Below are 15,379 nucleotides of genomic sequence, written 5' to 3'. Positions count from 1 at the left end.
CATGTGAAATTCCAGCGAAGTCGATTGGATCCCATAAAAGGACGGTGCCAAAACACACACATTTATTCGGTGCATTCATATTGCCCGGTAGCCGGTAGGTGTACACCCAACCCGATAAACAAGTCCAGTCCAAGACAGCAACAACGTAACACAGACCCACTAGGCCACTATCCAGCAGCAGTACTATGAATCCCATCTGCTTTCTAGATCAACTCGAACCAAATTGTAGAGTTGGGAGACAAGCATCTATAATACAGGGGCCTTACCGGCATAGCACCATGCATTGCAAAGTAGTTGCAGTAGCTTTTGCCCACTTCCAGCTCCAGCCAAGAGAAAATAGCACATGCCGGAGGCTTTCACCTTTCAAGCGTCCTCGTTTACTTCGATTTGACCTGAAATGTCAGCTTCACCTCCATGCCCATGTACCAACGCCTCAGCTTTCATCGAGCAGGATTCAGGGCTATTTTATAGACTAATAAGCTGTAGAGCATGTTTGCTGAGAAAGAACGCAAGAAACAAACCAATATATGGAACGGTAGATGCTTGCAAAATATTAACGAGTTCGGTTAGGAGAGCTGCGGCGCGGCTGCATGAATCAGTCCACCGAAAGACCGACGTGTTCATTGGTTTAGATCCATTTGTACCGACCACAGCTCTGAGTAGGCCAAGTCAGTACCTCCTCCGCTTTGGTCTACTGTCATTAGAGTCGCCATCACGCCACCCTTGAGGACCACGGTTCCTGTAGCCATCTTCTTGCTCTCCCCACGCCCTGTGTCCCAGCCTGTTCCTGAAGCGGCCATCTAGCGCCCGTGGACCACCACCTTCAGCGAATTCCATGTCGTCCTCCGCATGGTAGGGCGGCATCTGATCACCCTCGTCACTGACAGGGGCAGCTTCCAAGGATCGATGATACCCTCTCCTCTCTCTGTACCTCCTTTCTGCGAGTTCGTCTTCTGCGTGAAGTTCGGCAATGTAAGCAGGACACAAAGGTGGCTCGAAGGCATCTCCTTCCAGAGTTTGATGTGAATCTATCATGCCACGCCTCCTCATGTTTCTCTGCATACCTCTCTCATCATGGCCTATTTGGTCCAAAGGTGAATCATGGCGTCGGTTGTGACGGCGATGAGGCAGGAATGTTCTCTCACCTCGCATGAGTGGCGGTGATCTGTGCATCGCTTCAGGTGATTGCCCCCGGTGAAAATGCATAGGAGCACCCCTTCTTTGCACAGGTGAATGGCTCCTCTCTCTGTGAATAAATCCATGATCACCTTGGGCATGACGTCGATGGGAATGTGGCATAAAAAACCTCTCTTCGATCATGTCATCTGGGAGATCTTCGATCTGCCCTCGTGCCAGCAGCCTAGGATCTGGAATCTCCCTTCCAGGAAAACCATCACTGTCCATCTCTCTCATGAGGCAGCCGGCTGGTGGTGAACGCCGCCGCCTATGTGAAATTCGGTGCAAGTGCTCAAGGTCATCTTCAAATGGGCGCCTTCTGCCACTAATAGGTTCATTGACAAAATCAATTTCAAACTCATTTCTTGGACCTCTGAAGTTCCTTGGATGACCATGGGATCCAGCACCACGACCCCCGTAACGGTGGTATGTCCTTTGTTGGTTTATCATGTCAGATGCATGTCTGCCACCTTGGTATTCTCCTTTGTTCTTCTCTCGCTCAGACTCCATGAACCTCTCCCATCTTTCATTCCTGTAAAAGAAGCAAATGGGGAAAAGGGGGGGGGGGGGGATACTTTTACAATTCAAGTCAAACATAAACCAAGCAAAACTAGGCAACATATGCATGTGGACCTGAAACAAATGGCACGAATCATACCTATTCACATAAGCATGCCCCAGATCTCTCCAATGTGACCCAACAAGCTGTTCATCTCTTTCGTTCTGTACAAAAGATGTCTTACCAGAGCCAGGTTTACATTTATCATATTCTGATTTTTCAGACGCTGACTTCACCTTGCCACATTCACTATGTGTTTGACTGCTTGAAGCCTCATCAAGCTCCGAGTCTTCGCCCAGGGCAGAATCTTTTGGATGGAAATCAGACTGTCTAGCGGCCTCTTCACTTTCTGCCAGATGCTCCGTCTTCACAGCAACATTTTTCGAATTGTCCTCACTACAACTAGCAGCTTGCTTACCATGTGGAGACCTTTCTGAATTTATCTCTGGGCTTTTAGTCTTCTCAAGGCAGATATCCAAAGTCTTAGGAGATTGCCTAGTAGATTCCGTTTTAGGGGAGGTACATTTTTGCGAAGCTGATAACCTTCGCTGATCTGTTGAAGTGGAGCCTGTGACAGCCTTAACATCATGTATGCTATTGTCAGTCTTATTCACTGGAGAATTCTTACCTGATTTCAATGATTGTTTGTCTTCAGATTTTTCGTTAACAAAAACCTCATTTCGATGCCCACGCTCACCTGCATGTCTGACAACATTAACTCTGATTTTAGCACATTTGTCATCATCAGCACCCTCCATGCTAACCTTATTTGTCAAAGATGAAATATCACTGTCATGCTCTTTCTTTAGCTCTTTGCATAAGTTATTAGCATTGATACCATCCTTGATGGTTGGGCCATTCCCCAATCTCTCACCATGAGTTTTATTAGTAATACGTAACCTTGAAACAGTATTATCATCATCTGAGCAGTCCATTTCAGCACTCCCTTGTGACATACCATCAACAGTAGCATGGTCCTGAGAATTATGAACCAAAGGTTCAGCTAGAGGACTGGAGGAACTTCGCAATGCATCAGAAACTTCATTAGCATCGCAAGGTCTCAATGTCATATCCTCATGAGCACGAATATGACTGGCTGGTGGTTTGCAAACAGTATCAGAGCATGGAGCTTCTAAAGTAGGAATGGAGGGCTGACTGGATGATTTGCACAATCCAACAGCAGGGCTGGCAACATTACTTTCCAAAGGCAAAGATTTTGCTGCCATCAAAGGTGCAGAATGACCACTTACCATTGCTACCACAGGACTCGTGGATTCTTCGCGCTTCACAGATTTCTCAACTTCATGAACAGCAGGCACGATCTCAGTCCAGCCAATATCAGGCAAACTTTCAGCTGGTATTAGGACAGTATCAGTCACTACATCAAGCCCATTATGGATACTGTTATTCGGAAATATGTCAGAATTCAAATCAAAGCCAGTTTTACTGGGAACTTGGGGTGCACTGTCAGTTTTTTCAGATTCAGCGCAATTGTTAGCTAGTCTAATACTTTGTCGTTCTAACAGTTGTGTCTTTTCAGCATCGTTTAGAATATGCTGCTGGAATGATTCTTCAGGTTCTTTCTTCACCAAACTATTAGACACTTTATCAAGTCCACAGACATTTGACGATGTAGCATTCTGAGGGTTTGTATTGCAGGATACAAGTGTCACAGCCTTCTCAACTGGTGACTTATCTGACCCCGGTGTAGCAGCCTCCTCACTGACCTTTATGGAACTTCCAGCAGGTTCAGAATTAAATAAAGCGTTCGGAGCACTGAGAGCCTTAGGCTCATCCATGGGCTTACCAAATAGAGAGAGACTCAATTCTGGAGCAGGAGCAAGTCCTTTCCATTTTATTCCTAGCTCAGGTCTAGCTGGTGGTTTAAGCTGCAAATCTAATGTAACATCATCTGACCCACACTTCTGAGAAACCCCATTGGACAGGTTCAGAGTACTGTCAATGTTCCGACCCAGTCCAATGCTTATTGTAGAAATGGGTGCTGCTGGGAGCACCTGTGCTTTCTGATGCTGAATTGTTCTATGATACAGCCCATTCCCACTTTCATGCATTGTAGGAAAGCCTTCAGGTGAATCAGTTGGGTCCAATGGCACATTGAGATCCAAATTAGGTAGTTTCCCAATGCTACTGTTAGAAGAAGCATCCATTTCACTTGCTATTTGAACATTCTTGTGGGATTCTACTGAAGAAAAGTCAGAAAGACCCTGGTCTGCTTTCTCTTCCTTCACAAGAGAACCATAGTTGTTATTTTTGCCATTTTGGGGAGATGCTAACTGTAAATCCAGAGCCAAATTTTTTTGACATTGTGATTCATCAACCGACGCAAAACTCCTTCTATCACTCTCCGCACAAGAGGGGATCTCATTTGAGCCATTGAATAGCACTCCTTTTCTATTGGCCATGGACAGCGTAAAGGACCTGTTGGCATGGTCTTGGATATGGGAATTAGTGATTCCCTTACCTTTGGTGATCATATTTGTGTCTGATTTAGCAATGTTGAAGAAGGATTCCTTGCCACAGCATGCATCTGCAGCTGAAACGGACATCTCCTTCGCTGGAGATGAGGATTTCATCGAGAGCATCATGCCAGACGCATCTGATTTATCAGACAATGAAACTGGCCTTTTCTTAATAGGCACACCAACCGGCGGCTCACCCAATCGCGGTATAAGTTGGTGACTGCAAACCTGCTCATAAAGCATCCAGTATTTATACACAAATGTGGAAAGAGACATCCGAACAACCAAAAATTGACTTCAAGCATGAAGTTTCGAAGTACCTCTTCCTTCTTGGCTATCGACATCTTGCCGTCTCACGGACAACCAGCTGATAATTTGTGTCCTCTGATACAAATCGTGGTCAGTGCCCCGAACAAACAGATTCGCAGGCGCACAAGAAAGCATAGCACGACACGCACCAACTGACAATAAACAAGTAGATGGGTCTGTAGATCAAAGATACGTAGTAGCATACTAAGATAAAAATCCAATCTTTCCTTAAACCAGAAGATGAAATTATTTATTGCTGAGTTAAATTCAAGACAGCACGAGTTTTCTATAAGAAGAATCAAAGAGATAGATTTGCAGATGGTAGATACAAACAAATCTAATTTACAGAAAGAACTGGCTAATGATTAAATCGATGGTACACACAACAGAAAGACTTGATTAGTGCAAACACCACAGTAGCAGTCAGGCATCATTGAACTCTCAAGCAAAATAAATTCTGTCCCAGACACTACGGCAGCGCGGTTCATTCATTGATGGCAAGACGCGCGCAAAGAGATCATAACCAGAAGTAATCTACCACTACAAAGCAATCGCTCGCGAATCAATTCCTAGTAATCCCACGCAAATCCAAGCGAAGCAGTGGCCCAAAAACAAGTCGCTCACACTGCTGCCGTGCTGTGCCAAGTAAGAAACCAAAAGACTTTCCTCAAACACAGAATCACCGGAGCCAAAAGCAACAAGATCACAGGCTTGCGTGAAAGAGAAGCATCCCAATACGCCTTCAAGAAATCACCGATCTGGCGAAGAACAACTACAAGATCTCCACGAATCCCACCCTGAAGGAACTAAAGAGATCACCAAATCGCAACAAGATCGATCCAGAAAACTCTGAAAAAGGTAAATCTGCTATCCCTCCCCCACCCCTCCGTCCACCGCCGCTGGACAAACAGCATCATCTCACACAAGACCCAAAATGAAAGCGAACAAAAGGGCGAGAGAATGAACAAGTACCTGGTGGCTCCAGTATCTCCGGGCAGACGGAGAGAGCTCGCTCACAACGCTCAGTGCGGCCGGCACAAGCAGAGCCAGCGCGCCCACGCAAGCGCGGCAGGGATTAAAAAGCAGGGCAAGCAGTGGTGCGCGATGACGACGCGGCAACCACTCCGAATCTTCTCACCTTGCTTTCTCACCTCAGAAGTGGTGCTACTATTTAGCACAACAAAAATTTATAATTTTTTATTAAAAAGTGATTTTTAATAAAACTTATTTATGATTTATAAAAAACTATTGACTTTTACGAGAAATTGTAAAATTTTATCACACTAACTTTTTTAGAAAAATCACCTCAACTAGCTTACCAGTTTTAGTTTATTTCATAATAAACTAATTTATCAGTTTTTTAGTTTATTTCATAATAAACTAATTTTTCAGTTTTTTAAAATGTAATAATAGATTAACATATTTATTCCAGTTTATAGTTTTAGAAAACAGAAGCTAGCACGTAAGCTAGGCCAAACATCGCGCTACACGTGATCCGATCTCATCTACTCGTTTGATTCCTTCCTTCTCTCCCTCCCTTTATACCTCGAGATGCCTTCTGGAAGCTGCTCGAGTCCAAGCCTAGTTATCGGATCGAGCGGTCCAGGGGGCAGGCATGTGGAGCGATGGGTTGATTGGGGCCGTCCGCTCGCCCGCCCACCCGGATCCGGGGGTAGTAGTAGCTAGTAGGGTTTGGTTGCCCACTTGCCCGATAATTTTATCTGCGGGCAGGGGCAGGGGCAGCCGGGCAGCCGGGCAGGGGCCGGGTGGCGCGCGCGGTCCGCGTGGGAACTGGGAAACTGTTGCGCGCTTGCGCCACGCCGACGCCGACGCCGACGCGCGCGCGGCGTTTGTTTGATGGGATCCCGTGTAGCGCGCGCGGCTGGTTGCTTGACGCGACGAGCTGAACCAAGCAATTTATTTTTAATACTCTCTCATTTTTTTTAATACTTATCACTTTTTATGAAACATGCATACTAAAACATACGAAAAATAGTATACATTTTAAATGTAAAATAATAAAAATACTCTTAAAAACTGATTAAAATATTATAAAACCTACCGTAAATAAATGAATAAGAGATATTTTGTAGAGATAAAAAAATTAAAAACTACGTCTCAACAAACGTGAAGTGATAAGTATTTGAAAATAAATAAAATAATCAAAAGTGACAAGTATTGAAAAACGGAGGAAGTAATAGTTTTTTTGAAACGAAATTTAGTAAGAAACTATTATTATTACTTAAAATTCAGAAACTGGTATTATATATTTTATCTACATTAAAAACCATTTAAAAACCAGCTTTTGATAAAAGCTCAACCCACCCAAACAGACTTTACAAGTGCAATCGAGCAGCGTTGGGCCGGCCAGTGGCCCGCGGCGCGTAGGTGGGTTCGTGCCGGTCCTGCGCAGCTTTTAGGCCTTGACCGACTGACGTGTCGATCTCGCGTCGCGTGGAGCGCGGCCCCTCCGCCTCGGGGAGCGCACACTGTGCCAGCTTGGCCCAGTGCAGTCTGGAAGTAGGAGCGCCGGATTCTCTGCAGCGCATCGTTCATGGCTATGTGTGGCTGTACCCGGTGCGGTTGCAATACTGGAATCATCCGCCAAACTATTTAGCGCTGCAAATTTACCATTTGGTCAATTCATGTTACGTCATATGAATATCAACCTCCACCTTATCATCATACACTATCTTTGATCGAGTTCGAGCGCCATCGTTCTTCTAATGAAAACTAATCGAGTGTCACGAGGGAACGCCGCAGAAGATCGCGTTGGAAAAGAAGTTCAGGGGGCACGTCAACACTTTGTGCCTAGACTCCCAAACCCTAAAACGATTAGAGGGCCACATACTGCGCTGCTATCGCTGTCGCCACCAGCGGCTCCTGTATAGCCGGCTACTTCATCCACGACCGCTGCAACTACGGCGCTGTCAGTCTCATGCTTCCGCTCTAGTGTGTTTGGTGTTCATAATTAGAGCTAATTCTCATGATTAGGGTCTAACAGTACGTCGTCGACTCCGGCGTGCTGTCAGAAGATCCGTTTGAGACGATATCCATGGAGGCTGCAGGCAGGCGGTTGGCGGTGGCCGGCGACGCCGGTCCGGGGCACTGTCACAGGATCTACATGCAGGATGAGTACGCTGGCTTCAACGAGCACACCGTTCCGCACGTCAGGCGAGATGGCACATTTTTCATGCTCCAGCTCATGCTTAAGACACGCAGCTGATGCCATGCCGGGCTTTGAGCTGTTTGACCCATCAGTGGCGCAGTGGCGCTGGCACTGGAGGATATGGTCGGCCGGCTGGTCACCGGCGGCTACTTGGATAAGCATGGCAAGCTGACAGAGAAAGGGAACACGAAGCATACGATGAAGATTAGACGTATCTTCATTTTGAGCACTTTTTCGTATACTACAACTGTTGCAAGATTTACTCCCCATGCAAAAGCTACCAGAAGATGCAGTGTATCAGGAGAAACTCTGATCGAACTGAATCGTAGTTGTCAGGATCATTTCTGTAAACTACGGGTATGCTATAACTGCAAAATTGCAACATTTTATACATGACAACGTGGATAATACATCCGAAAAGATTGGTAGTCAAACGTCAGACTGTACAGCTGTTTTAGAGTTCATTGCTGAGGCCCAGTTGGTCTTCAATGTCATCTCCCTCTTCGAAGAGCTTCAGGAATCGCGCTTGGTCACGCTCCCTCTTCCTCTTCTGCCAATATTTGTAGCCCCCAAACAAGGCAATGATGACAATGACTGAAGCAAGAACACTGACTATTATGATAACCAAAACGGATGTCTTCTTAGTTTCCACCTCTGTGCTGGACTCATCAGCTCGAGAATCACCTGGTAGGGAAAGAAAGATGTTGAGCAACAGCAATGGAGAACTCAGAACACACAAGGCAATTCTTTAATGATCTATCAGTTCCATGTTGCAAATTCATCATCAAAGATGCTGCAATGAATTACTTAAACAATAGAAAAACAAATGCAAATCCAGCTAGCTCATTAAAAAAAATGCCTTAACAAACCAAAAAATAGGCATGGGACATCAGCCGTACCAACAGAGGCAGTACAGTTTGGGCATAGGAAAGTTGCATTAAACTGGTCTTCCTTAAAGTGGGTGTATTTGCCATCTTTGAAATCACTAGAACACAGCTCCCATTCATCAAACACATCATCAGGTTTGAATGTATCCTCTTCATACAAACCACATCGCTTGCATTTCTTTTCTGGAAGCTCTGTTAAGGGCTGCCAAAGTGATACAATATTCAATGTGTAATGTAGTGATGACAAGGAAACATAATGAGAACACCACGAGTGAAGACCAGGTTTAAGTGTGAACCACATAAACAGAATCCACACATATGCTACATTCACAGTTTGACTAACCTGCCATGATTCTTCACCCTTAAAGGTATATATCGAGTTCGCCTCCTTAACATCAGGCAAATTTGTCTTGTTATCTCCGTTGCAATGGAAATACACAGTTGGCTTGCTGGGGAACCATTCGTGAGTAGTAAATATATCAATGGTATCAAGCGTGACAAGCCTCGATGAAAAACTCCCTACAAAATGAAAGCATCATTAGTGATGCACAAAGGAATTAGTGAGGGTAATAGAAAAAAAAAATTATGTTTCACAAGCCTGTCCAAGGATAAAAAATGACAGCACAAAAAACTGCTGCAATAAAAAATGATACTACTGTCTTCTTATAGCCTAGTGAAAGGTCACACCGGTTCAACTATTAACCACAGAGTATTGTTGAAAATATGTTTTCCCTATGTAGTAGCGCACCAGTAGACAAATTCAGACATTGCAGAATTCTATAGCCCCTTATGTTATAATATTTGAGTTTAATGATCTAGGCCGATAAGTGACCGACTTCTAATCTCTAATGTTATGTTTTAACAAACCATTCGCTACTAAACCATTGCAGATGAAGTGACGAGTACCATGACCACATCACATTATGTCTGTTGCATGTCGCCTGTTGAAATACTGACACCTTTAATGAAACTAAACCATGTATTAGCTAAGAAAAAACATCCGGATGAGAACCATCTAGCTCATTTTAATGGATGTAACTATGTAAGGCACTAAGGATATCTAGAATTGTGCTAGCTCAATTACTGAAACCCAATAAATTCTTGTACTGACAGAAAATAATTGCAATGTATTCACATGGATGAGGGAAATCATTGCTGACATTGTAAAGAATACTAGAACCAATGTGCTTGAAAAATTCAAAATAATAACAATACCTACAAGCATGGAACATGTAAAGTAAGATGACCTTTGGGATCATACCGAGTATAACAGTGCACAGAACATCACAAATCTTTTCACAACTTATGAAGACTAAGCAAAAAATTCCTTCAGGTTGAACCAATAAACACGTGATAATACTGATTGTTTTGACTAACGTTCCATAACACGCAAAACGATGACCTTTTCATTTGTCTATACCAACTATGAAACATTTTATCACCACTACTCATTTTTGGCAAACCCTAACATTCATTTCCTTTCCAAACATCACGCACATCTTCAGTCTTTACATTTATACTTCGATATTCCTATTGCAAAGAAACCAACGTGAAACATCTCTGGTAAGAAAAAGGATTATATTCAAACCTACAATTGATATGCGCAATTTTCTGTTCACAAATCTACAAATCATTAAATCTCCTTCCCAAAACGGCAGCGCCAATACAACTCCCTGTAACATTCGCACCTCAGACTTACCCTGCGGCCAATTTTTCGCTAGCCACAAATCCATTGGTAAAATAAAGTCTTCTAATGGCTACTTCCCATCGAAGTAACCACTCCTCATCGATTACGGTAAATTAATCCGGTCAAACTGCCGACGCGATCAAACATTCAAACTAGCGGCCTTAATCCGAGAAATAAACCCGTCTTCTGGTAGATAAGAGCCAGATCTCACCAGGAATCGAGCAGAGGCCGACGACGAAGACGAGGAGGAGGCAGTGGCGATGCGAGATCGGCGGCGGCCACCTCATGCTACGGCCGCAGCGACCACAACCGATTGGCGGTGGGGTGGGGAGCCGGAGCTCAGAAGCAGCCTGCCTAGCGCCACGTGTTCGCAGGCTGGTCACCGGTGGAGGCCTCGCCGCCGTCGTCCTCCGAAGCGAAAGAGACGGGACTGGTTCTTCTCTCTCTTACTTCGTAGGGCGATGCGCGAATGGCGTCGCATTTTTACTTTTTAGCCCTTGCGAGAAACATATTTTACAAATGAATCTTATAGGAAAAGATGTCCAAAATGGACCATTTTCATAGCACTATAATATTTGGCTTGCATGGTGCTACCAAACTTAGTGCTATTATATACCACGTAAGTAAAGATGTCTAAAATAAATCATTTTCACAGCACCGTAATATTTGACATGCATGGTGCTACCAAACCTAGTGCTATTATGCCATGTAAGCAGCGACCAAACCTTCCAATAAAACAAGATTGGACGGTCGCCCTACCTAACACCAACCAGAAGACCCCCTTCTCCTTATGCTCCGACGTGCCCATGTCATCGTCCGTCGTAGCTAACAGCCATGAATCATCTTTGCTCTATCAATATTTTCAAGCTACGTAAGCTATTCGCTAGATGCCCTTGGCTGACATGGCAAAGTTTGACATCGTATGTAAATGGCACGGACATTTAGTATTGTGCTATAAAAAAACCTAGTGTTAGAGGGTTAGCACAACACCATTATATATAACGCCGTACTTGCGTTCTACGACGTCTCATATAATGACGTTGTACATAACATACTGTGCGTGAACTGCACGTACCTATCATATAATTCGATAAAAGCATGCATGAAAAAACTTCCATACAGATCTTTCATCAATCCATGTCATTAAACTCATATCACAAAAGCAGATACAAATGATCATTGTGGGATGTCCAAATAAAACAGCATTTCATTTCAGTGGTGAGTGTCGTAACTTTTACAGAAAAATCATGTGGCTTAGATGAATCATCTGCTACAAGTATGTAAAATCAAAACAATGATCACATAAAATGACCCATCCAATATCACGCTTCAACTAATGGCTGCCAATTTATCATATCTTTTTTTTCTCTGCTAATTAAATTCTTTCTTTCAATCATGAACACAAAGTCAAAGACATCCTCTGTTAGAACCACATGATCTTAGGGCGTAGCCCAGGCTTGGGGGTGCTTGAGGACCAACCGGAGGTTGGCGGGTAGGCGCCGTTGCCGGCGCAGATGGTAGGAAGGAGAGCGAGAGAGGTAAGGGAAGACTAAACTTTAGTTTATTGCTTGCTTTTCTCGTACAGGAATAGGCTTGCTTATATAGCAGCCTCTGATGACTAGTCCGTAATGGACTCTACTTCTAATGCAATCTGAACTTTCCTAAAAATAAACTGAACTTAACTTATTCTTAGACTTCTAATCTAACAAGGAATCAATTTGAATCCTTGACCGAATTCCCTACTGTTTACTTAGCCTTCCTTCTCTAATAAGTAATACCATACATAACATCTCTCCCCTCCTCGTGAAACAGCTCGTCCTCGAGCTGAAATGATGGATAAGCCTCTCGAAATTTTGCCACTGGCTCCCATGTGACCTCATGTTCACCTAATCCAAGCCATTTAATAATTACATGCCAATTGCCTCACCGAAGGGAAGCCTGCAGCACCTTTTCTGGAACTGGAAGAGCGCGACCATCTTCAATCGGAGGAAGAGGAGGTAAAGCTTGTGGTGGCGTGCCATGAAATTTCATGAGAAGGCCCACATGAAATACATCATTTAAATGAGAGCCAGCTGGTAACTGAAGGCGATATGCCACTTCATTAATGCATTCTGTGATCTTATACGGACCATAATACCGAGGTCCTAGCGTCCCTTTAACCTTCCCAGAGAGTGATGTTGCTTGTCTATGAAGCAGGCGCAACCATACCAAATCGCCTGCAAAATAGGACACATGTCAATGATGTTGATCATAATAAAGCTTGGCATGCTGCTATGCTTGCAACAGTTGTTCACGGACATCATGAAGAAACTGATCTCGATCGCGTAAAGATGTTTCTACCACTCCTACCTTGGCTAACCCAAGTACATAAGATAACAGGGAGGGAGGAGCACGACCATAGACCAATTTGAAAGGAGTGTCCTGAAGTGCAGAATGATAAGATGTATTATAACAATATTTGGCCCATGGAAGCCATTCAAGCCAACGGCGAGGACAATCACCCGTTAAACATCGGAGGTACATGGCAATGACTTTGTTAACAGCCTCTGTTTGCCCATCAGATTGAGGATGGAATGCCGAGCTCATATGAAGGCGAACACCAGCCATGCAAAATAGATCACTCCAAAAGTTGGTAGTAAATATTGGATCACGATCACTAACAATAGAACGAGGGAAACCGTGCAAGCGCACAATCCCTTCAAAGAAAGCCCGGGCCATCGAAGTTGCTGTATATGGATGTCCAAATGGAATGTAGTGTGCATACTTAGAAAAACGATCAATTACTGAAAGGATAGCTGATTTGCCTTGTACACTGGACAATCCTTCAATGAAGTTCATGGCAATGTCAATCCAAATGGACGATGGTACCTACAGAGGATTGAGCAACCCGGCCGGATGCATATGGTCTGTTTTATTGCGTTGACAAGTGATGCAAAGTTTAACATAATCTTCCACAAGTTGGCGTGCTCTAGGCACATAAAAATCTACACGCTATCTATGCAACGTCTTCTGAATCCCCTCATGAGCAGCATGTGCAGATGCTAATATGGACTGCATATGTAGTGAAGAAGCTGGAACATAAATCCGTCCTTCCCGGATTAAGAGACCATCTGAGAAAAACCATAGCGGACCCAATTCGCCAACCTGAAACTTGGCGTACAGATCCTGTAACTCGCTTGATGTGCTAAACTCACGATGAAGATCATCGAAGAGAGTAAAGACTAGTCCTTTAAGAGCCGACACTTGCTATTCTTCTAAACTATCTCACCTAGACAAAGCATCAAACACAACATTGAGGCGGCCTGGTTTAAATTCCACGGTGAAATCATAGCCAAAAAGCTTGCTGACCCACTGATGTTGGGGTATCGTGGAGAGACGTTGATCGAATAAAAACTTCAAGCTATAGTGATTTGTGTGCACTATGAACTGCCGCCCCTAAAGGTATGGTCAGGGCCGGCCCTGAGGGGGGGGGGGCGAGCAGGGTGGCTGCCCCGGGCCCCTAAAATTGAGGGGTCCCTCTTCATGTATCTGTGTATAATATACATACCTAACAGTCCATACGATAACAGATAGAACTAGATCTAAAGTAGCAGTTAGACTTAGTAGTCCGTACGGTAGGACACAAGTAGTCTGGTTCCTCCGGTCTAGAAAAAATCAAGTGATCTGTCTGCCTAGCCTATTTGGTTGTTTGCCTGTTTCATGTTTTCTTCCGTACAGATAGTTTAGTTTCTTGCGTTCCGTGGGACCATGACTCCAAGGCGTCCCGCATGCCCGCAACTTCGATCGAGGACATGCATAAGCCATTGCCATATGAGTTTTCGTCGCTAGTTTTTCTGCTCTATAGTTTCTACTTCACCTCAAATGGATCCAACTCTTGTTGAGATCGCACGTTTGAAATATGGAAAGGTCCCTGCTTGCTTCGGTGATCAATGGGTCCAGCGTTTGTACTGCGGTGTTGGCACCTACGAGTAGATAGCTCCAAAGCTACTATGATTGCAAGCTAACTGCTGCATGTACCGATAAGTAACTAGAGCTGCACGCAACAAGCTGTACATAGACATATGTGTATCTCTACCTAGCTAGCATGCATTAACGCAAGCATACGTACATGTACTCTGATCCCTCATAATTTTGTTCAGCATTTACAATAATTTTGTTCTAGCTTACCGTAACGGATGCATTTCAAGTTGTTCAAGCTTATCGTAAATGCTTGTGGACTCTACCCAGAATATTATCTTTGTAATTAATATATAAATATATAAATATTTATGTTCAATGAGGCCTCGTTTTTAGTTTCGCCTGGGCCACTGAAATCTCAGGGCCGGCCCTGGGTATGGTCTCCAATGTTTTACAGACTGTACAAGTCCAATGAGCTCGTGCTCCTACGCTGCTGGTTTGGTATGACGTGGTGCAATAGGCTTGCTGAAATAGGCAATGGGACCAGGACTCTGATGAAGAACAGTGCCAAACCCATTGCCTGATGCATCACACTCAACAATGAAGCCTTTGGAAAAATTTGGAAGCTGCAGTACTGGAGCTATAGAAAGGGCTGTCTTGAGAGCACTGAATGCAGAATTTGCCTCCCCAGACCAAAGAAAAGCTTCTTTCTTCAAAAGCTTGGTCAACGGTGCAGCAATCATACCAAAATTTTGGATAAATTTAATCCCAAGAACCCGCGGAGATGGTGCACCGTTCGCGGAGTAGGCCATTCGGTCACATCCACCACCTTGTCTGCATCCATAGCAACACCTGCGGCTGAAACAACATGTCCCAAGTAACCAACAGAAACTTCACCAAACATGCACTTGGAACGCTTAAGAAAGAGCTTGTGGTGCCGTATTAATGAGAGAACTGTCATGAGGTGCTGGAGATGCTCAGGCAAAGAGCTGCTATAAAGAAAAATATCATAAAAAAAAACAAGCACAAATCGATGAAGGAAAGGTCACAGGATATCATTCATTAATGCCTGGAAGGTTGCTGGAGCATTTGAGAGACCAAAAGGCATGACCAAAAATTCCCAATGGCCATGATGGGTACGGAATGCCGTTTTTCTTGATATCATTAACATGCATACGAACTTGGTGATAGCCAGAACGCAAATCAAGCTTGGAG

General features: G+C 44.1%; 2 protein-coding genes across 4 annotated transcripts; both read right to left on the bottom strand.

Moving 5' to 3' along the window:
- Window positions 1–40: 40 nt before the first annotated feature.
- On the bottom strand, window positions 41–5,658 carry LOC133916369 (uncharacterized). 3 transcript variants are annotated; one of them, XM_062360010.1, is made up of 4 exons: window positions 5,497–5,658; window positions 4,536–4,676; window positions 1,835–4,443; window positions 41–1,708 (listed from the first exon to the last, which is right to left on the bottom strand). In XM_062360010.1, the coding sequence occupies exons 2-4, from the start codon at window positions 4,557–4,559 to the stop codon at window positions 670–672; spliced, it is 3,672 nt and encodes a 1,223-aa protein (XP_062215994.1). In that variant the 5' UTR covers window positions 4,560–4,676; window positions 5,497–5,658; the 3' UTR covers window positions 41–669. The 3 variants fall into 3 exon arrangements, with proteins under 3 accessions (XP_062215994.1, XP_062215996.1, XP_062215995.1); XM_062360012.1 differs by having other exon boundaries at window positions 4,536–4,599; window positions 5,497–5,653; XM_062360011.1 differs by having other exon boundaries at window positions 4,536–4,700; window positions 5,497–5,652.
- Window positions 5,659–7,990: 2,332 nt separating this feature from the next.
- Window positions 7,991–10,753, bottom strand: LOC133916368 (uncharacterized). Its single transcript, XM_062360009.1, has 4 exons — window positions 10,479–10,753; window positions 8,924–9,099; window positions 8,593–8,782; window positions 7,991–8,377 (listed from the first exon to the last, which is right to left on the bottom strand). The coding sequence occupies exons 1-4, from the start codon at window positions 10,552–10,554 to the stop codon at window positions 8,148–8,150; spliced, it is 672 nt and encodes a 223-aa protein (XP_062215993.1). The 5' UTR covers window positions 10,555–10,753; the 3' UTR covers window positions 7,991–8,147.
- Between the last annotated feature and the right edge of the window lie 4,626 nt (window positions 10,754–15,379).

This window comes from Phragmites australis, chromosome 4 (genome assembly GCF_958298935.1).
Source record: "Phragmites australis chromosome 4, lpPhrAust1.1, whole genome shotgun sequence".
Taxonomy (NCBI): Eukaryota; Viridiplantae; Streptophyta; class Magnoliopsida; order Poales; family Poaceae; genus Phragmites; species Phragmites australis.
The sequence above is the reverse complement of the archived record's forward strand: the minus strand, read 5'-3'. Positions and strand labels throughout refer to the sequence as shown.

Coding starts and splice junctions, on each gene's coding strand:
- LOC133916369 (XM_062360010.1), bottom strand. CDS start 4,559: ATGTCGATAGCCAAGAAGGAAGAG. Junction 4,444..4,535: donor CGATAGCCAAGAAGGAAGAG/GTACTTCGAAAC, acceptor CTTTATGAGCAG/GTTTGCAGTCACCAACTTAT. Junction 1,709..1,834: donor GGGCATGCTTATGTGAATAG/GTATGATTCGTG, acceptor CTTCTTTTACAG/GAATGAAAGATGGGAGAGGT.
- LOC133916368 (XM_062360009.1), bottom strand. CDS start 10,554: ATGAGGTGGCCGCCGCCGATCTCGCATCGCCACTGCCTCCTCCTCGTC. Junction 9,100..10,478: donor CGGCCTCTGCTCGATTCCTG/GTGAGATCTGGC, acceptor TTCATTTTGTAG/GGAGTTTTTCATCGAGGCTT. Junction 8,378..8,592: donor AAACTGTACTGCCTCTGTTG/GTACGGCTGATG, acceptor TTTCCCTACCAG/GTGATTCTCGAGCTGATGAG.